This window comes from Neopsephotus bourkii, unplaced genomic scaffold (assembly GCF_033783945.1).
Source record: "Neopsephotus bourkii isolate Nb327-2 ecotype Australia unplaced genomic scaffold, CSIRO-AGI_Nbou_v1 NB_1634, whole genome shotgun sequence".
NCBI classification, from domain to species: Eukaryota; Metazoa; Chordata; class Aves; order Psittaciformes; family Psittacidae; genus Neopsephotus; species Neopsephotus bourkii.
The window spans coordinates 11977264-11999784 of NW_026902109.1; the positions used below are offsets into that span (position 1 = coordinate 11977264).

Genomic DNA, 22521 nt, shown 5'->3' on the forward strand with positions numbered 1-22521 from the left:
ATAATTCAAGGAGACATATAAAACCCAAAACTATAATTGCTCCAGTGAAGTAAACCTCTGTGCATCTCTTAAGGCAGAAATGATTAAATACTTAGAAATGCTTCCACTATTATGTCATGGGCAACTTTAGTCTCAGACTTTTCCTATATCCCAAGGTAAACCTTGAAAATTTTACCTTCACAAAGGCACAGTGCACAGAGACATTTTGCCATGAAAAATGAATTCTGAGCTATTCACAACCCTATAAAGAAATAAACACATCAGATTAGATACATTTTAATTATGTTAATCACATACCACATTTGATGCTTTCTTAAGGATAAAAATTACCATAATATGATTAATTTTAGATTTTCTGACATAGAATAATTTCAGAAGCTGCATAAACCCGAAACACAGGATATTTCATTGTCTTGGTTCTCTGAGGTGGCTGAAAGGTCATTCTTTAAAATTCACAGATTGTGAGGCGAGGCAGATTGCATTTTTTGTCATTCCAGCTCCCATCTGTATACATCTCTACACATTTTTCTGTCCTTTTGCCATTAGGCTCATTTCGGTGCCACTTGGTATAATTCACAGGCATGCCATTTAGATACTTAAATTGGCCTGAATCCTCACCCTCTTTAATGCCCAGGTAAGCATACTGGTTATACTTTTTCACAATACTCAAAATAGCTTTATTCTCCTCTTCATTCATAGGAGTTGCAAGAGTTCCTCTACCGTCTTCACAGGATGCTAATGCAGATGCAAAATCAACTTTTTTCCCATTGCTGGCAAGTATTTTTTCTCCTACTTCTCTTATTTTCTCCTTCAAAACAAGCACTAAAACAAAGAAAAAAAAACCAACTAGTTAGCTTTTTCAACTTCCTATTGCATATTGACAAGAAAGCAAAGAAAGGGAAATCAAGAGATGAAGAGAAAATGAAGTGATTAGAGAAACAGACCAACATGGTACAAGGCTGAGGAGTTCCCATGAATTCATGTGGAAAGTCCAACATCATTTAGATTATTTTTGTTTTATAAATCATATTTGAATAAATGCACATCAGTGTTCCCGAGAGAAATCTGCTTCTCCAGGGAAAATGAGTTCTGATCTCCCCTGCTTTGGATGAGGAAATTGAGTTTTTGGATGTAGTACCATTTTCAATTGCAATTTCTTTATTGCAAGTCATGATGCTGTAATTTGCCTCTTGCACTTAAAACTGATTGTGAGCTGAAAAAGTAAAAATGGGAAAAATTACCGCCTTTAATTCTGGAAAGTCGGTGTTTCAAATTTACTAAAACTTTGTGGAGTTCAGTGTTCAGAGAATTACGTAGACCTAGAAAGTACAAAAAAGTAAATCATACAATCAAGCAGGCACTGCTAATAGGAACAATTCTTTCGATAAAACCAATCACTTTCCAAAGCTGTCACACAGTGTATATTTTTAACATCATCTGGTGTAAAATAAATGTTTTCACAGTACTTTCTACACTGTTGTTAGCCTATATTAAAGCAAATAAAATCCTCCAACCTATTGAAATATGCTAATTACCATATTGAAATATGATAATACCCCCCTACACAGAAGAAAATGAATTTTTCTAGGTTGAAGCTTTATGTTTCTCAAACAATTTGTTTCGTTCTAAATAATGAACAGGCACAAGAGAGATTTTTGGGAGGGAATAATTTCTATGGCACCATACCATTTTCTTTTTAATCTGCTGGGTTGGGTTGATGGTTTGTTTTTTTACAGTAGGATCTTATCTCAGTGGATACCACAAACACTGGTATGGAGGGTCTAGATCGTGTGAAATACAGTCCATCCAGCACTGCTTGCTAGCGATAGGAGCTGACTGTAACAGTAGATAACTTTTATTTTTTGTTTTTTTTTATTTTTTTCCGTCAAATCTCTATGGGTAACAAAGGTCCTACATATAGAATAAAGTTACGAGTCTGCTTCCATGACTGTAATCCAGTTATTCACAACTAAAACAAATGACAATGTAGAAGCACAAAATCTGCTTCATCTCCCTCATTCTGAGTTGAATGTTGCAATTCATACTTCACTGCAGTCAGTGAGAAAATGACATATTTGACCCAACAAAACATCAGTTTGACTGACAGGATGTTACTAGGACATCAGCCTGTTTCACATGATGGTCCAGTATCCCCTTTTTCTTGTTTCTCACCTTGTGGACAAGTAAGTTGGTTTACAGGAGGCCCCACCAGGCTTCCAGGGGCTCCTCTGAGACCTGGAAAAAAGGAAGAGAAGAATATTTTTCTTTCGAATTGATACATATTCTAGAAACTTTAGGATGAAACAGAACTTAATATCAAACTGAAATGTATTGCATCTTTGAATTTGATAGTGCTTTATCCTTGGTAATGGATCCAGAGAAAGCATTTCTACAAGGGAAGAAAATTACACAATGCAAAGTGTTGCTTCCCAGACTACTTTTGCACATAGCTTCTTTGAATACTACAGAAACATGCCAGAAGCCTTTTAATTACACTTGTGAATGCTGTAATAACATTTTCTTCATACTTAAAAAAACCCCAAAAACTTCTGCTGTGAAAAAAGTCATATTGTTTGGAAAGTCAGTGGAAAGCACTGCAAAGATAGATATATGTATGTTTATGTGTAATACAGTTATATGTTTAAGTATTGATAACCTGCTCATTTCAACAGAGGAGAGAGAGAAGGGCTCTCTTCTAGAAAAACAAAATTAAACTAAGTCCTTTATTCAGTTTTCCCTTCTCTGCTCAAGACACCTGCTCCCTCAAAGGCACATGTCCTTGTGTGTTAACTCTTTTTATTCATGCAGCCTCATGACAAGGAATTGTTGCAAAAAAAGGGATGTTTAATTACCTGATAGACGTGTCTGTCCTGTCAGATCGTCTCTGCCAGGCAGCCCAAGGAATCTAGCCAGCCCAGGGATTCCTGGATATTTAGGCAGTGCATTGCAAGTCACTAGCAAAGCAGCTACTGCTGTAAGCATGTAGGATGAGTAAGACAACATGATTGCTCAGGCCAGCTGTAAGAAAACCCATGTATTTGTCAGGCAATGATTCTGTAGGAAATTGCAGACATTTGCTTATAGAATTGAATACTCTCCCCCCATCTTCTTCCTCACCCCCATTTTAAAAAAATACTTTTTTTTTCCTTTTTGCTATCACCAACTATTTGTTGGGTTAATCCTTGAGAAATGATGTTCTCATATGTAACTGATAGCTCTTAAGCCATCAGCTGTTTTTAAGGGATATAATTATTCAACGAAACATGGGTGTATATGTTACCAATCTGAAAAGTACAATCTGTTACAGTGGTTGTTGTGATGTTCAGAGCTAGTTAGCAATCTCTTTAAGCACAGTGTTATTTAAGCACGTTTCCTTGAAATAAGCAGAGTGATAGTGTTTTACACATGGGCAACATTTTATAGCTCGATTATCATTCCTACCATTTTTGAACAGAATTCCATCAGCTTGAAAACATCAATCTTGTAGAAAATGCATTTTTGCTGGTTGTTAATAAGCCTATTAATCTTATTTTATCCTTTGAGATATAACATTAAGTAGCGTTATAATCTCAGTGCCAAGAGATCATGACTATGAAACACTTTTAACCTATAGATTCTAATCCTTTAACAAGTGGAAATTTCAAATCCACCTGAGAACACATGTGCTGTATTAAAAGCATCGTCAAATTTCATGTGTTGAATCTGAAGTATCTTAAGTTGTATACCTTTTACTATATTGAAGGCTAGCAGACACCTCTGACAATGATAGCCAATTACTTGGAAAGCAGATTATTAAAACCTCTAACAGAAACCTATTTTAGGTAACTAGAAAGACTTACCTCCCTGAGATAAAGAAATACAATTACAACAGGTACGCTGTCTGGTGCTGATCATTCAGGGAATTACATTTGAATGGACTACCACATTTGGCTCATAATTGTATTATGATGCAGAGTCACAGTCCTGATTAGTTATATATCAAAATGGAAAAAGCAGCTGCTCAGTTTTAATCCAGTTTTAATGACCTTCATCAGTCATTACAATCTGGTGTCCTTTAGGCATGTCCTCATCCAGTAAAATTGCTAATATAGGCAAATAAAAAAGAAAACCACAAAACAACAAACTAATAAAGGAAAACTTAATTTAAAAATGTATATGACCACAGAAATGAAAGGAACAGGTTTGCCTTCTAGCTGAAGTTCCTTGTGATTTATTAAAAGGAAATTCAACTTACCGTTCTGCTTCAAAGTGAAATGAAAGAGCAGTTCACACAAGTCCCCTTTATATAGTGTTTGTTTGTTTAATGACATCGCTGAAGTGAAGACTGAATAACGAGGGCAGGAATGAGCCTTTTCAGTTTTGCTTACACACTTGTCGTGCAAATACTGAGGACAATTATAAGGGTTGAGAAATTTCTTTTACTTTTATAAGAATAGGAAGCTAAAGTTGGAGAAAAACCAATCTAGAACTAACAGATCACTCCAGATTTGTGGACATACAGAAAATTTATAAAAAATTAAGGAAACTTTTGGTGATTTTAAGTGATATTGTAACATATTTTTTTTTATTGTTTTAAAAAAGAAAAAATGGCATGTGGCCACCAGTGGCTTTTGTAGAAATTCTCTTGTTAATTAGGGAAGCAGGTTACTGTGCAAATAGAGTCTGATCTGATAATGAGAATTCTAAACTTTGCTTCCCAACTCTGTACCTGATGTACTTATCTCTGTATCCTTTTTTAGCTGTATGTATGCTCAGTGTTTCTGTGAGCACTGTGAGCATTTAGTCCCTTTTGCATGTAGAGTACAGCTCATCCTCACTTGGTCAGAGATGGATCCTGGAAAAAATCTGTGTACATGCATATAAAGATTTTCAAGTAAAAACCAAACAAGAGCCTTGGTCTTCTGGTTTCCCAGCAGTAATGACTGGGATATCGTGAGTAACATCCTTCTGGTTCCAGCACTACCTTTTGTAAGGACATTTATGTTTGATCCTAGCTGAGGTTTGTTTTATGAACCTCAGCAAGCCAACACTCAGTCCCTCACCTGTAAGATAGAAACACCTCTGCTTCATAGCTTTTCTCTGTTTTGACAATTTACAGTTATCTCTTAAGGATAGAGTGGTTTCTCCTTTTCACTTTTATTTTACAAAAACTGCTTGAGTTTTGTCATGATCCCTAACTATAATGTCTTTCTACCCTCCAGTATTCACAGGTGAAAGTTAACATCTTTGGGCTCCTTGTTCAACAAATACAGAAATGTCTAATTTCAACAGGCTGATCTAGCTAAGAGGAAATACCAAAGGAGAAAGTATGTTTAGGATCCCTGTCAGAAGTACTTAGTCACGTAAATCCAATTCCATTCACAACTGTGAGCCTCATCCTGCAGTTAAAAGTGCTCAGTATGGTCTCTCATCTCACAAAAAAAAAAAAAAGGGGGGGGGGAGAAAACAAATGATCTATCAACACTCATAAATATATGCTATAAACAGTCTATCCAGAAGTCCTTCTTCTACCTGATATGCAGCAAATCTTTGAATGTAGGTTACTCATTTTACAAAACCTCTAAATCCACCAGTTGAAACTATTTCATTCTATAGTCCAGATGAGATAGATGAAAAGACCTGGCGTTAAGCCTATAAGATGTGGATTAATAGTACACAGTCAGTAAAACACTTTGTTCTGAGTCCTGCTGTGGTTTGGTAATGCAGAGATGCCAGGCAATTCAGCACAATTAAGACATGGGTAATTCTGTTTCTGAATGGCAGCAGTCCTCTGGCATACCTGCAGCTATAAGAAATATTTGCAGTTGCATGATAAGATGGAACTTAATACATCCAGATATTGTGAAGCACTATTTTAAATTATTAGTTGTCCAGGTTCTTGGGAATTGAACTTGCTGGAACACAATCTCACATAGATCCGGTTTCTAAGCAGCTCTGCAAGAGTTGTAATGATTAATACTGTTCTGTGGCATCACTGCCCATACACATCCTTCCCACGCCTATACATGCAACTTTAATACAGGAACAACATCACACACACAGTTTATATTAAAAAATAAAAAAAAAAAAGAAAAAAAAAAGAATTGGAAACATTAATCAGGAAGGTCAGTAAAGCCCCACCAGCTACACACTTTCTCTGTCCAATCAGGAAGGTGTGGCATGAGCAAAACATTACTAATAATGGCTTAAGATGTAAAAAACCTTCATATATTTTTACCTTTTACCAAAAATTTCACAGAAACATTCATTTGGTAACAGTTCTTTTCCCATAAATCAGATTATATTTACACAATAGAAGCTGATAAGAGGTCTAAAACATAATCCAGTGTGAGAGATTGTCATTAGATTTACTTTCCTTATTATGTGGCAGAGAATTAGGGAAAACAAATAGACTAGAATAAGGAAGAAAGTAAATATTTTTTCTGTAACCAGGCACCCATGTAGAATAGCGATGAGGCTTGGTATTCTGAAATTTACAAATAAACCTGAGGGGTAATGGCTGAAGATCTTTAACTGGGTAACACCCACAAAAACAGCCAGGGTACTCTAGTGGTTTCAGTGAACCCCATTTGCTGTGTCCTTATCATGAAGTAGAACAATAAGATTCCTTCTGATGTCCCCTAATGCACTAAATATGCTGTGTTGCTAATGCTAGTAATTTAAACCCAAACCCTGCTCAGCTATTAGCAAAGGAGAACTTGGGAAAAAAAAACCACAAAACAGAATCTGATTTTCAGAGATGCTGTGTACCCAGCAAGACTGCTGCTTTGTACAGCAGCTGTGCATTCTACCCTCAAAAAAAGTAACTTCAAAACTAATAACTGCCAAGGTGGTTTCAAATCCAGAACCAATTTTATATAGCCTTCAAACCTCTAATTTACAGAAAACAAGGCGAACTTTCCATTTTGCTCAGCACATTGTTTTGAAATGAGCTGACTCCTAGCAACCTTATCATAGCACTATCTGCATATAGCTGTGCTGTACACTCGTGTAAATGGAGTGCTGTACAGCCACACTAGTTTAGCAATCTGCAAGACGTTAATCCTAAATATGTCACTGTACTGCAAGTTCCTGCTATCAGCCCTGTGTGGTAAGCAGGTGTGGCCAATTCTACATCTTTACCTTCAAAACAACATTAATTTTTATATTTGTCTAGTATTTCCACTGTACTCTATTTACTTTGCTGATACAGATCTTAAAATCATCAAGACATAGGAGCCTATAGTCAGTTTTAAGAAGACACGGCATCAGCTTAAGCCTTCATCAGAAGTATAGGGAACTAACTGCCATCTATTAAGTGATGAAATAATCCAATGGGTAAAGTGCTGCCTCCTCCTCACCTGCAGTTTGATTTTACTGAGACAAATCTAAATGGGAAGGTCGTCTTGCTACCATTGGAAAATAAGTAATACTGAATTGTTGTTAGTTTACAGTGCACTGATGCAGGAATAAGATTAAAAATGTATAGAGTATGGTACCTTACTACACTGCTAATATTGAAAGAAGACAAGTTCTGCTGTGGATTAGTCTTAACATTTGTATTAGTGCTGTGTGTACTCTAGACTTATGCTGCTTCAACTTGAGGTTAAGCATCTTCCAGGGAGAAGGTAATTGTTGATGAGACGTACTGTATTTATGAACAAACATGGTATCAGTGACGTGCTATCAGTTTAATAATACACTGCTATTTTGGGGAATGGATCCCAGGCAGACTTCTAGGCTTGCCTAAATGTAAACGGGGAAATGGAAGAGAAGAAGGAATGCTGAATATAGATGAGGTGGTTCCTAAAAAGAGGACAGCAGAGATGAGGAAAAGAGCCTGGATTTTAAAGAGCTGGCTTCACTAGTCTGTACAGAGCAACCCTTGCATAGAGTTGTTCCGGCAAAGTATAGAAAATTTAAGCTTGAGACAAAAAGGAAAAAAAGCCTTGAGGCAATTCAGTTAAAAAAATCTAGATTCCTTTCAATGTATTTTCCATTCTAGCAAAAGCAAATTCAAATTATACTATCAAGGTTTTTCAGAGCTTTTGTTAAAATAAACAGGCATGGTTCTCTCATGCCAAAAATGTAAAACTATTTTAACAGAAGAACTACTTATCCTTTGTTTTCAGATTACATCTGATTCCTTCTTTCTCATATACGTGAATCAACTGATGGAAACCACAGATTCATATTCAGCATACTACAGGACATCAGCAAAGCATCCTCTTGGATTAAATGAATATGGCAGGCAAGTTGCTAGACAAGTGATTTACACTGAACCATTATTTCTGTACAGCTCCTCCTTTGAAATAACATGGCAGATTTTTAGACACAGCATTCCTCCTTTCTTCAGGCAGGACAAGTACTCTCCCATTCTTCCTCCCCAGTCTTTCTCCAGATTTAGTAAAAATTTAACCATAAGGTCAGCAGCTTCTGTCTGTCCTTTTAGAAACAAACAAACAGAAACCTGGAAATTATCTCATTCTAACTTCACAATCTAATAATGAAAGTCTGTATCTTACCTATCCCACAGGCCGTATTACCATCTTTGTAATTCCTCCTTGTATCTTCCATGCTAAGCATGTAGCCCTCTACAGGAATACTACACCACAGTATGGGAGACAATTCCTAATCCTTGGTCAACAACAAAACAAAATTACCCCCTGCAATATTAATTAGTGGTGTCAGGATGGAACAAATATTGTCCTTTTTTTACTGGAAACAGTGCAAAGAGTAATCATAGAGGTGTCCTGCCATATTGTGTTCCCATGGAGATGAACTGTACCCAAGTTCCTCCTATCAGAAGTGGTAATAGGAAGCAATTTATGCTTCAACAGCCACTGGCCAGCATTGCCTTGGAAATATACACTTGTAATTCATATCTTGCCCTTATGAACAGCCACCTGGCCCTTGTTATCAATTTAAAATAAAAATAATCTAGCCTGCAGATAGCATAACAATCCCGCTGTTACTACATTGTTATTGCTGGGAAATGGCCCACCTAATGTCTTGCTGATAGGTCTTCAAAAATATGCATCCAAAAGCATTGTCATTGCAATTGAAATTCAAAGTACTTGGGGAAAAAACTTGTTATTGAAAACACATGGCAGGAAATACAGAGTTACAAATGAAAATAATAAACTCATCAAGCTGCTGTTATGGTCTGATGGTCACAGTGAAGTGAAGCTGCTTTGCATCTTACTGGAAGGACCCCAAACGGTAATAAATTCCCAGGAAACACCACATATCATGGTGGTTATTGCTGCTGTGAGCTAAAAACTAAGATGATAGGTATTACAGAATTTAATTTTGCACAGACCTTTTCAGGTTATTGAACAGAAAATTCTGTATGTTTTAGCTGATTGTGTAGTTTGAAGCATGTAGTACATAATATATTGAATCTGTTTCTTTTGTAATGGCGCATTTTTAGATGCTAATTAGTTCAAAAGCATAGAGGAACACTTTGTATCTCTTTCATAGCAGATAGATGCACTTCATCTTAAGGCATTATTAAGGCACTTCATTATTTCAGTTTCCATGAAAAGCAGAGGTTCTGGGCACCTGATTGGGCTGGTGAAGCACAGCCATGTGTTTATCCAGCTCCTGCAATTCAACACAGCAGTTTTGTGCTTCACCTCTGCAGGAGTGGATCTTGCTACCCAGGGTCAGAGGGGTCGGGCAGCAGCAGCAAGCCTGCTTTGGGGCCACAGCCCTTGCTGTGCTCAGTGGCTTCATCACACTTTGCCTACAAGCAGCAGGATATTGTGACAAAGGCATGCTGCCCCACATGACAAAACTGGAACTTCTGCCTGTAAATTCCTGGCAGCTTCAGACTAGCCATGCTGGGATTGCTGGCAGGACAACTAGAGCACCAAGATGCCAAGGAAAGAACACAGACTGAAGTGCCCAAGAAAGCAGATTAATCTCCTTACCTTACCCAAGCTGACTTGAAACTATATAAGGTGCAGTTATTGTAGAGGCTTCAGTGGAGGGATATTTTTGGAAGATTCCTGTAAGGGAAGAAGAGAAATAAAAGTTCAGCTATATCCATGTATTTTTAAAACCCTTTTCCTTTCACCCTGACTGTAGATGGACTTCCAGAACAGAATATTCTGGAGCCCAAATACTGAGTAGAGCTATATTTGTAGTTTTCTGCAACAATTTTGTTTAATATTAATTTTACAAAAATCTTAGACTAAAAGGTTATTAATGTTTTAAACGATGCTTGTGGTTTTTCTCCTTAATTACAAGCCAATTTCCTTGATAAGTTCTCTGAAAGACTTTGCAAGCCAAATCTTAAAAAAGACCAACCCACAGTTTGTTGAAATCATTTGTATTTTCCTATAAAGTGAGATTTCATCAAAACTACTCATTTACTAATAGAGATAAAACAGGGGATGCAATTGAAGGAAAAGTTTGCTCATAATTAGCAACTGGATAAGGAAAGAGGTTAAAATGAGAATTCTCTCAATAGAAGCATGGCTTATTTAATACCAAACTGGCATTATTTGCAGCACTTGTTGCATTGCTTCAGGATGTATTTTGAGATGTTCCCTAAAGAATGAGGGCTCATGTTTTCACCATCTTGATACAGTAAAAATGGTGAGTTTTAATCACAGAAATGCTTCACATCCAAAATAGAAGCTTAAGGCCTATGTCTGATGGCATAACAAAATGTACGAACTCTGCTTGCAAACATTTGATATGTTTATATTCTTAGAGTATTATTGCTAAGATGATACTTGTATTGAAGCTTGTTACTATTAAGGTCTCAGCTGTATGGAGACTTTTGTTCTTATTAAAAATGTGAAAGCTAATATTCAGAACTGGAAAGATCAGCACAATTCGCTATATTTATTCATTCAGATTGCTACAATGTAATGGAAATTCAAGCAGCAGAATCTATGACATTTTAAAAAGCGTTGGACATCCAATAATATTTTTTCATTGTCTGTTTATTTGAAGATTTCAGTAAGATATCCACATGGAACAGAACAAAATAGTGGCAAGTTCCTGAATATTTTTTTACCTCTTAACCAGTAAAGAATATTTTTGTACGTAACAGAATGATTCAGGGAACAATACATAATCAGGTATGAGTATACAACTTTGAGTCTAAAACATAACACCTTTTTTTCCCCCATCTCCTGAAACCCAGGGTGGTTTCTGATGTCTATCACCAATCATATATTTGCCTGTCCTCTGAACGCTGTTGTCCATGTCCATGAGAGGGAAGCAGGTTGTAGCATTCCCTCTATAAAAGCAGACTGGGGCATCTTACAGGGTCTAGTTTGTGAGGGAATGGACTGCAACAGACACACCTGCAAACATCAGCAGCTGACAGGCAGGAATATACTTGTTTGTCATGAGTGGGAATCTACAGAAGAGCACTTCAAATATGCTTAGTTTTAAAGCAGTCTTACTGCTTGTATGTCTTACCCGGCTCCCCAGGGGTTAAAGCTAGAAAATAAGTGTAGCAAAGGTTTTTCCTCACTGTTCCTTTTTGGATGTGTATTCAGGCCTGTGGAGAGCCCAGCCTGCTGGGTATAGAGAGTGCCTCTTTCACAAGGTCAGTCCATTTTCACCATTTTCTTGGACAGTCCTTTAAAGCTGAAGTGGATTTTTAAGTATTAACTTCTAAAATTTAGTTTTCAAAGCTTGGAGAGAATAGCTGTGCTCCTGACTATTTCAGTACCAGTGTCACCATGCAGAACCTACAGTCCATTTCTCTAGCATCTATTTTCCCAGCTATGATTCCACACATGTCCATTTCAACTGTTTAATAACTCCTATCTTTCATTTCTTTTACCTTTCTCAAGGAGCATACAGTGTCACTTTCCAACAAATAAAACCATTTGCCAGAATAAAGGCCAGATTCTGAACTATTCTGAGAGCATCTGATGAAGATAAACTTCAGAACTGCAGCATTCAAAGCCACTTGAGACCTCCCAGTAACTTAAGACATAGTGTGGTATACAATTTTCAGTGAAGCGATTTATAATAGACCTAAGTGTTGCAGACAACATCTGAAACATTTCATGAAGAGCTTGTACAACTGCTATTGTGTGATGAGCTTGCAACTTTTCTTGCCGTAGAGCTCTGTCATATTGCTCACAACACTTAATTCTCGTTTCTTAAAAATACTTTAACTATTTCTGCTTTAAGATAGACTTTAAAACATGAGATTAAAAGGAAACAAACATTTTCCCTTTCATTGTAGAACTTTCCAATTGAAAGGCTTTTAACCTTTTTTCGCCACTCTTTATGAAAGCTACAATTTCATTTTAGTCTTGAAAATGAAAGCTGAGATTCTCCAGATGCTTGCAATTGCAGCTTTAAGCTAACTACCAGGTACTAGAAAATAACAGCACATAGAGGGCAATCTGAGGCTTCAGGGTAATATTTGTTCTACTAGTTTTGATGCACAAATAAAGCATCTACTTAGCAGGCTTAGGAAGTACTGTTAATACCCCCCTTTTTTCAAGTTTAGCTGTAGCTCTCTATAATAAAAGGGAAAAGGTAAAAAGATTAAAAAAAAAAATCACTTCTTCCTGCCTTTCTCTTTTTCTGTCATTACCCTCTTTATCTTGCTTCTTTGAATGTGTGTAGCTGCTTAAGCAGGGTGGAAAGGGCATAAAGAAATAGAGGACTTAAAAGGTTGTGATCTGTAAGCAAAGTAGCATTGATCAAGCCAATTCTGCATATGACATTCTTGCACAGGTGTTTTGAATGCATAAAGTGATAGGTGAGAGGTAACCAAGACAGTAATGAATGTATTCATTATGAAATTGCTTAAGACATTTCAGGATTCCCAACTAAATTTGGTGAAGTAGTATGCTCAGCTAAAGCAGCTTGCGGTAGTTTAGCTGCCCTTGTATCAAAACTGAATTTTGATTCAAAAACATGCTTAGGAATAATGAGTGGGGCAGTGAGGGAGCACCAGAGCCTTGTTCTGTATGTATCTCAAGAACAGGACAAAGGTGGCCAAGAGTTGTAGCCCAACAGTACAGATGGCAGAAAGAAGAGATGCTGTCCAGAGCTCTCCCAGGAGAGCACAGAAGGCCTGAGAAGGAAAGCTGCAACATGGCAACATGAACAGATGGTTTAATCCTTCCTTCCCCTTCCCACTGCCTTCGGTGCATCTCTGAAATGTGTTCATGTACAAGCTATGTAGATGGAGTAGGACAGTTAGGGATGTAAACAACTGGTACTCATAATGATACAGTTGCTGTGAGTATCCAACTGAGGGTAAATAAGAGACCAAACAAAGGCAAAGCAACACAGGAACAGAGGGCAGCTTTGGGGCAGCTTTGAAAGTTGTGAGACGATGTACATACTCCTGCATTTTTTGTGGCTCTGTAGTAATATTTTCTGTTAAGGCTGCAAGGAAGCTCCGAAATTCAGACTGCTGCACTGCTGAGCTGATGCAGGCTCATTTCCATGAATCGCAATGTTAGCACACTTGGTCTCTCTGAAATCAAACACCTAAATATGGATTAACTACTGCTTTCATATTACATATATTTAGTCCAGCTCCTTGAAGTTCTACCTGTATTTAAACACTCTGGAAGAGGATGCTAACCAGTGCAACACCACAGAGTCTTCCTCCCACTGCAAAGCTGCCATAAGCTTCTTGCAGGATTAATGCACAAGCTCAGCTCCCATGGGACAAACTGTGCTGCTAGTTGAAGACATAAACCAGAGCACACAGCCAGGAAAAAGCCCTCACAACTGACTACTCTGAAAGACTGATCTAAACAGCTCAAGCTACTGGTGCCTAAAACGTCAGTAGGTTCACAGACCATAAAAAGAGATGTTAAGTGTAGGTGCCTCAGGATAAACTCATTCCCTAGAGATAACACAGAGGATCCAGTCATGCTGCTAATGCTGAGAGGTTTGGCAGAGAGCTTAAAAAAAGAGAGATTATTTGACTGTACCTAGGTTTCCAGGCTCTTCTGCATTATTTCTTTTCCTGGGCATTTTTGGTCAAACTGCAATCCAGAAACAATATTTCTTTCCTCATGTCTCCAGGCTATAGGCCAAAAGGTAGAGCCACTTTGGTAGTGCTAAAGGCACAGACTTCCCTGTGTAACAGTTCATAGAATCATAGAATAGTTAGGGTTGGAAAGGACCTTAAGATCATCTAGTTCTAACCCCCCTGCCATGGGCAGGGACACCTCACACTAAACCATCTCACCCAAGCCTCTGTCCACCTGGTGTTGAACACTGCCAGGGATGGAACATTCACAACCTCCCTCGGCAACCCATTCCAGTGCCTCACCATTCTCACAGTAAAGAAATTCTTCCTTATATCAATCTAAACTTCCCCTGTTTGAACCCATTACCCCTTGTCCTATCACTACAGTCCCTAAGGAAGAGTCCATCCCCAGCATCCCTATAGCCCCCCTTCAGATACTGGAAGGCTGCTATGAGGTCTCCACACAGCCTTCTCTTCTCCAGGTTGAACAGCCCCAACTTTCTCAGCCTGTCTTCATAAAGGAGGTGCTCCAGTCCCCTTATCATCCTTGTGGCCCTCCTCTGGACTTGTTCCAACAGTTCCATGTCCTTTTTATGTTGAGCACACCAGAACTGCACACAATACTCAAAGTGAGGTCTCACGAGAGCAGAGTAGAGGAGCAGGATCAGCTCCTTCGACCTGCTGGTCACACTCCTCTTGATGCAGCCCAGGCTATGGTTGACTTTCTGGGCTGTGAGCACACACTGCCAGCTCATGTTCATTTTCTCATCGACCAGCACCCCCAAGTCCTTCTCCGCAGGGCTGCTCTGAATCTCTGCCCAACCTGTAGCTGTGCCTGAGATTGCTCCGACCCAGGTGTAGGACCTTGCACTTGGCATGGTTCTCTGCATATTTCACACAAGAGGGTGATGCCCTCACAATGGAAACAAACCAGAGGTAAGGGCAGAGTTCTTATCCGCTCTGAGCATAAGCTAACCATCCCTTTTCCCATATTTATGTGTTGAAATTAAAAAATAAAGCAGTAAGTATAACTTGCTACTGACTGAAATAGCTTCCTATTTCCACCTTGCAGATCCCACTGAAAATTGCCACTTGTGATACAATGAGAAGGAAAAGAGCTTTTTTAGAGATTGGGTTTTTTTTGTGGTTTCTTTTTTTTTTTTTTTTTCCATGTGTGTCAGGATAACTCTTCCTGAAATTGTGTTTTAGAAAGATAAACCCAGGAGCTGATTAACAAATGTTGCTCTCATCCTGAGTTACTCAGAAGCTCTGCAGAGGTCATATTAGCACCAAATGAGGTGGTTTTAATCAGGCATATAGCAGCAAATACAGATTAGCTTCTAATTAATACAAAATTAAGTGGTCATCAGGGATGCTGATTTAAGCTTCTTGAAAAATAACAGGCCACAGTTTTAAACTCTTTCTCTCTTTTCACCACCTACCAAATAAAGGTGTCCCTAAGGAAAGGTACCCATAACATACATGGTGAGAAAGGTCAGAACTTAGTGGTTTCCTGAGTTTTACAGTTTCAAGTGATATAACTTATTAAAAGCTCATTCTCTATTTCCATGCCTTGTTCCTGTCCTGTGGACTTTTGCCCAGTCATCATATCATCCTGCTCCCATGCAATGGCCTGCCAAATCTCACAGATATCAGCACTGCTATTCTGCTCCTCTGAGCAACAGTTCAGGACACTTTACTGTTTAAGACCAGATTAATAGAGCTATACTTTTGCTTACACAGCTGCATTTCCAGGGCAACTCCACCACAGACGGATTTTCATCAGTGTAATTTTCATCAGTGTAACAGAGCACAGTTTCTAGAAAGAAGGCTAGCATCTTGGGGAACCTGCAAGATGTAAACCTTGAGATAGTTTACACCAGGGTAAACTAATAAGATGGGGAATGCTGGGTACAGAAGAACTGGTACCAGACTGAAGCCTGTGAGCTTAAGGACCCAAAAGATGAACTGACCAGGCAGATTCAAGAAATGAGGTTTGGATTTGTTATATACACCATCCTTGCTGGGGAAAATATACCTTTCATGTATGCAGCCTGATAGCTTTAGACTGTATGAAACTGAGCACACAATACAAATGTTCTCCCATTCTGCTTTTGTGAACTCCCAATGATTTAACATAATCTTATTTACACACTTACCTGCAAATAGTTTTGCAGTTTGTATAGATCCCATTTGAATGATGTAAATCCTTCTGAACACAGTCTTAACATAAGGTTACAAGAAGCTTCATAAATTTCTAACTGTACTGGAGATTTTCTGGGCAAAATCATATAAAAACTAGTCTAAATTACATTTCAGAGCTAGAATCTCTAGAGAGTGATGGATATGGCATTTAGGAATAGCATTTCTAAAAAAAACTCATCAGTTAATGCAACCTTTCACATCTGCAAAATAATTCTCCAAGTGTTTTTTAAATCAGCAATTTAGTCATTGTAAACTTTTGGCTGGCCCACTGGGGTCATAATACATCATTGCTTTTAGTCCAGCTCCACACAAAGTATGTCACAGTGTTTTTTGGATACCATCTCAAAGTACAATTACATAATCATTCCAAATAAATGCATTGGATCCTGAATTACCACTGATCCCTAAACCTGGAAGCACAACAGGGCTGTACCTACTCTCAAGAATATCTCTTTCTTGTCCTAAACTAACCCAAATCTGTCTTTTAGATATTACACCATATCCTGCATTTTCACGTAATAAATATTGATTAAAAACTCCCAAGCAAAATTTAAGATGTTTCAGTTTTCATGGTTGCAGGGCATCAATTAAAAGGAATGTAGTTCACTTGAGAACTGCAAAGATACATTGCCAGTAATGACAAGAGAACACAGTGCAGAACAGCAGATAAATCATACTCTAGAAAAATCACACCCTTCACCAATTTGAATAATTGCTTTTTTGATATACCTGTATAAGCTGGTGCAGAGAAAAGAAACGTCATTACTTACAAAGATAAGTATTCAATATGAAAATAACAGTTATAAACCAGATGAGCTTGGCAGCAAGCTCATTGCTCCTCTATACAGATACATTGCTATGTTCTCATGGGTGCACATAACTTGCCAGTATAGACACGGTCCTTCTTTCCATAGAGGTATTTAGCTTACATGTCTTAAAATCACTGAAGGAGGAATTAAAAATCTTCTGTTCTTGCATGGTTGAAAACCTAAAGCCTGTGTGTAAACATTTTTATTAATTGTCAAAATTTCAGTATTGGTAAATGAGCAACTTTGTTGTTGGGGTATTTACCTATTCCTAGCTAATCACCTTTTTGTATTTCACTTGAGGTGCAAGAAGCTTCCATCAAGAAAATAATAAAAACCTATGGTATAACTTCTTTCACATTAAGGACCTATTCACATAAATAAGGGGTTTGCTTTTTTTCTGTATGAGCCAAATTCCACTTGGAGTGCATTTCACCAGTAGGCTCATGTGTTTAATTTCAGACAAAAAAAATTCTGCTTTCTTCTTCATTTAAATCTTGATCTATATCTTCTGTAATTTAAATTACTGCTATAGCTTGCCAGAACACATCTTGTTCTCTTGTGATTGTTCTATTGCACACAAAGAAACCTGCCTGGGTGTTCTACTGTCTTATTATTCTGTGTAGTTACAGCATGTTTAATTTTCCTATCATGTGGAAAAAACAGCACAAAAAACTTCAAAAAATAAATTATTTGGATGTCAGTAATCACTTGTGTACAATGCACCTCTGTACCCAGATGACAAATATCACTCTACACTCCAAATGATCATTATCAGTAATTTTTAGAACTACAGTAAAGGTGGAGTAGGAGCAAAGCCAGGACTAAATACTGAAATAAGTGTATTCACTGTCCACTTTTTACGTGGTAAGAGAACATATCAGAAGCAACATGGGGTGAATAATCTCTCCAAGTTTACAGCTCAGCTCAAAGGCAGAATGTATTAAAGATTTTCGTTAGTTTCAAGATTATTAAAAGCTGCTTCCCCCATGCTGCATTTATGACGAACTCATAGGAAGGTACAAGCACCCTGCTGACCATGCTATTAGCCTTACTACCAGTAAGATAAAATATAATTAATAATGGTTGAAAAAAATTAAATCTGTTTTTTATTAGAAGATTCAAAACTGAATGTCAAAGAGAAAGCAATTATAAATATATGCCAATTCTGTTTAGTCCAGGCCACTTTTATAGGAACAAACTTCTGTCAGCCACATAACTGAGAGCAAAAACTTTGGGTTTTCTCAGATCCATAAGCTCAAGAATTCACAAATAATTAAGGCATGTGAATTTGAACAATTAATGTTATTCCATTTTCTAGAGTCTCGTATTATTGCAGTCTTCATTTTTAAGACTATTTGGTTCTTCAGCATTCCAGTTTCTGTAAGCTACAGCTCCTCCATTCAGATACAGAAACCTGTCTTCAGTCTGTTCATCAGAGCATATAACCCTGCTTCCAAGGTGCTGTTTTAAGGCTATGTTTTCAGCCTTGCTCCTAGGAAAGGCAAGTGTATTTCCAGCTTTTGTACAAGATTTTCAATTTACAAAAATATCTTATTTTCCAGTTGAGACAATTTTCTTTTATCAATACTCTTGATATTCTTTAAAATCAAACCTAGAAACAAAAGTGAACATAGTTGTATTATACAAAAAACTGATAATGTTATAGCTATTTATCCTTATCACAATTGTAGTTCAGAAGTAGCTAATACCAGCTATAAACGGACTATTTCTTGAAGTAGTAGGGAGAATCCAACAGAAGTCAAACAAAATAGACACCCGGAAATACCACACCTATGCTTCAAGAAAACTGGGATTTCACAAGAAACTGGATCACCAGTCTCATTCTAAGGTTTTCCATTTCCAGTTCAAATAGTACTGTAGCTCTTGAATCAGGATGTGTAGCAATTACCACTCAAACTGCAAGCATGACAAAATAGCTTGCCAGATCAATTAAAAACATACAAGGCAACTGAGCTGCAGATCTTCTGTACCCATCAGCCTTAGCACAGAAACCAAAGCTGAGGAGCTGTAACAGAATTCAGGGCCTAAAACAGCAGAGCAGGAAGAGGAGATACAGGTACAGCTCTAAAGAGGCTAGGAAACTGAGCCTCCAGAAAGTATAAATTATCTTAGGAGAAGTGGGAAACTCAACCTTAAATGCTTGACAGGCTTTCATGACAAATACTGGAAAGTGAAGCTCTTGTTCATTTAGCAGATAAAACTGCTAGCAGCAATTCTTTTGAAACAGTTACTGTCTTTAATGGGCAAGTTACTTTATCTTATTGTCTTTACCAGGTTTCTGGGATTAATGTTAAGGCAGTCCACCAGTCTATAACAATGATATGAACACTGGGACATATGCATAGTTAAATTTTCCTCTGGTGTTTTGGGAATAGTACCAGCACAATGCTCTTGTGGGTGGCGAACTCCCACCATGATTCTGTGCCAGGTAAAACCTTCACAATAGTTTCAGACAGCCTTTTCTAGGGTACTGATACATAAGCACTGACAAAAGGGAGATGGCTGAAGAGATTACTGCTACCAGCTCTTCAGCCTCTCTGTGCTCTTCAGATTCTTGCCCCAATTTCAGGTTAGCTTTCAAGCTTTACACACAACTATGACTTCAAAGTTGTGCTTTCTGCAGGGAAGACACCCCTTGGAAGGTGTGGAGCTATACGATGATATGAGCCGTTCTACTGATGCTCATGATGTGGTAAATTGCAGCCTGTGTAATTTTCTTCTGTTAATTTAAGAGCATTGATGGACCTTGTGCTTTTCCTAATCCAGCATTTGTACCAGGGTAGTAGTGCACTGATGGGCTATTCTTTGAAATTTTTCATACAGTATCTCTTGAGAAAGTACTTGCAGCCAGGCTCAGGCAGATAGCATCCCAATCCATGTCTACTCATAGAAAAGGATCTAGAACCGAGGCAGTAAGAGAAATGTAATGCAATGCTTAAAGCATGAGCACCCAGAGAACAGTAGCTGCTCCTGCTTGTCTCTGCAGGTCATTGGTTACTACAAGTTATTTAATAATATATACTACACAACAACTGTCTCTGAGATGCTTAGCTGTCTTGTGACCTGGTGTCATGTGAGATAGCTATTTGGTTTCCAGAGCAGAAACCACAGGCCACATTGCAGACTGGTTCCATGGGAATTTTTCTCACTTGGAAAGACTTCCTGACCAGGAAGATTAGGTGGGCTTTAAATTCTGCCAAAGTCATCTTCTGTTCAAGGGTAAAATCCCAGTTCTCAAAGGCAAAACACACAGTAAACATTTTTTAATTAATCGAACTTGAAGTAAAAACCACATGAACAGGCAAAGAATGGAAGAAAAAAATACTGTTTATAACATGAAATAGGGTGTTTGTTATTTCACTCACAGACAGCAATAAACTAGTGACTCATTCCAGAAGCTTTTTCCCCCCAGTTATGTTGGTCAATTCACCCCCTATGTAACAGATGGGTTATTTTTCTGCTCCTCACACTTCTGGAAATCACACTTTTCCTCAAATGATGTTACAAGAATACTGGACATTAACACATATATTTTTGTTTGAAAGATAAACTGAAAGGTTGAAAGCCAGATTATAGAAACATGAGAAATTTATTTCTTTTATGAACTCCTTCTTCCACTTTCTCTCCTTGAGGTCCTAAATTGCCTTTTATTCCTGGAAACCCTGTAGACCTCTCAATTCTTCTCCTAAAGTTCAATTAAAATAAAATTTTTAAAGTGTTTTATAGGTTTTTCTCCCACTATGTTTTCTTAGTATTTAGAGAGAGTACCAAACACTGACTCTTTCCCGCCCCCAGGAAAATAAAAATATCTCATGAAAATTGTATTGTTTCTATGGAAAGCTGCAGTTACTAGGAAATGCATTACTTTGGTGAAAAATTCTTTACTATATCAACTTATGACACTGAAAATCCAATGAAATAAATGCTGTCTCATGTTATTTCAGAAGTACATGTGCTCTAAAACAAGAAACACAATATACTGCAGCTGTAATCCAGTCACACATCACAGTATATGGGCTAGAAAATGAGCTAAATCATAAGGATACCTCTGAAGCAGTTTGCTGGAACAGATACTGCTGGCTTTATTTATTTCAGCTGTGAAAATGCAGAGGACATACTGAGGGTATGTGGACCAGAAAATGTCTATACAGAATATTAATATATGCCACTGAAAAATTTTATGTCATAGTTAATATTAGGAGGCATAGATAACAATGGGAGTTTGCTTGGAGGTTGCAAAGCAGTTATCTAATTTCAAGATGTGTGATGGTATCTACATAACACCCCAGACAGCATACAGTAACAAAGTATACAGTTCCATACATACTTATTTGGACAGAAACTTACCTGGGAACTTGGGAGAGCAGGTGACTTTGGTTCTACCACATGACAGAAATAATTTGCTGATCTATTTGCTGTTTGCAGTAGTGCAAGAAAAATGTTACCTAAATAACAAATCATGCCTTGGGGGAATTCTGTTACTGGGACCTGGTGAGTATGAAGCAACCAAGTTATGACCGTCAGATTAGTAGACAACTCTTGCAAGCACAATTTCTGGTTTTGAGAGTTGACCCCTGGAAAGGAAAAGCAATAATCATTTAGCAGGGTATTGTAGGAAACTCTGTATGTGATTTAGAGTCTAAATGGTACAATTGGGTTAAAATATCATTACATATCTTTTTATTTATTTTTTTATTAAAATCCAAGTATCTGGAGTAGCATTATAAATGGAGAAAGCATTTTCAGCTCCCTGAAATTGTGCAGAGCCTGCAAAAGGCTAATGGTGCAGAAGAAAAGGAGAGAAGAAGAAAGACAAAATGAAAGAATGAAGGAGGCATGAAACAAGACTAAAGGGATGATGAGTGTTGAAAATACAATGTCACTAAGTGGTCATAGCTCTGTACCTGGTTCTCCTTTGTCAGCTTTGGGACCACCTCTTCCATCTCTGCCTGGTAAGCCATTGACTGCAAGAGCACTGCAGGTTTACCTGTGTTAACTGAAAATGTTACCATCATCAGTGAAAGCCAAAATACCAAGTCTCTGAAAGGCAGAAGAGTAATTGCTAAGTTCACATCTCTGTGACAAATCAAGAAGAGTAGTTTAATAAATGTATCTGTTTATATAATTTTAAAGGGTTGCTTAGGAAAGAGGTGCCTACATTGCGTAGGAAATAGACTCACATCTTCAGGAAAAGACCAAAACCAAGATATAGTGTATGAACCATTTCATCTACCCTCTGGTTGTAATCTTTATGCATGGAAACCAGAAAAGAAGCAACCAAGCTGATAAGAATCTGAAAATCTCAAGATGCAATGAAAATACCCAATATAACACACCCATCAATCTCACTGTGCTGCAAATCCATTTCAATGTTTTGTTCACTGTATGCCTAAATTTAAAGAATTCATGCCAAATGGGTCATACAGTATTCCAGTTTGGGATGAATCCTGAACTCTACAGCTATTGTGTTTCTGCTGGGACTCTTCTTTACACGGCTATGAGGATTGCTGTATGTCTAAACTTAGA

At 37.7% G+C, this 22521-nt stretch overlaps 1 protein-coding gene across 2 annotated transcripts; it reads right to left on the reverse strand.

Annotated features, from left to right (window-relative positions):
• Positions 1-260: 260 nt before the first annotated feature.
• LOC133223252 (pulmonary surfactant-associated protein A1-like) lies at positions 261-22035 on the reverse strand. Of its 2 annotated transcripts, XM_061373791.1 has the most exons (8): positions 21900-22035; positions 21441-21569; positions 16120-16237; positions 13920-14066; positions 2853-3018; positions 2173-2235; positions 1242-1319; positions 261-822 (listed from the first exon to the last, which is right to left on the reverse strand). In XM_061373791.1, exons 5-8 carry the CDS (start codon positions 3001-3003, stop codon positions 446-448), a joined length of 669 nt encoding a protein of 222 aa, XP_061229775.1. In that variant the 5' UTR covers positions 3004-3018; positions 13920-14066; positions 16120-16237; positions 21441-21569; positions 21900-22035; the 3' UTR covers positions 261-445. The 2 variants fall into 2 exon arrangements, with proteins under 2 accessions (XP_061229775.1, XP_061229776.1); XM_061373792.1 differs by lacking the exons at positions 13920-14066; positions 16120-16237.
• Between the last annotated feature and the right edge of the window lie 486 nt (positions 22036-22521).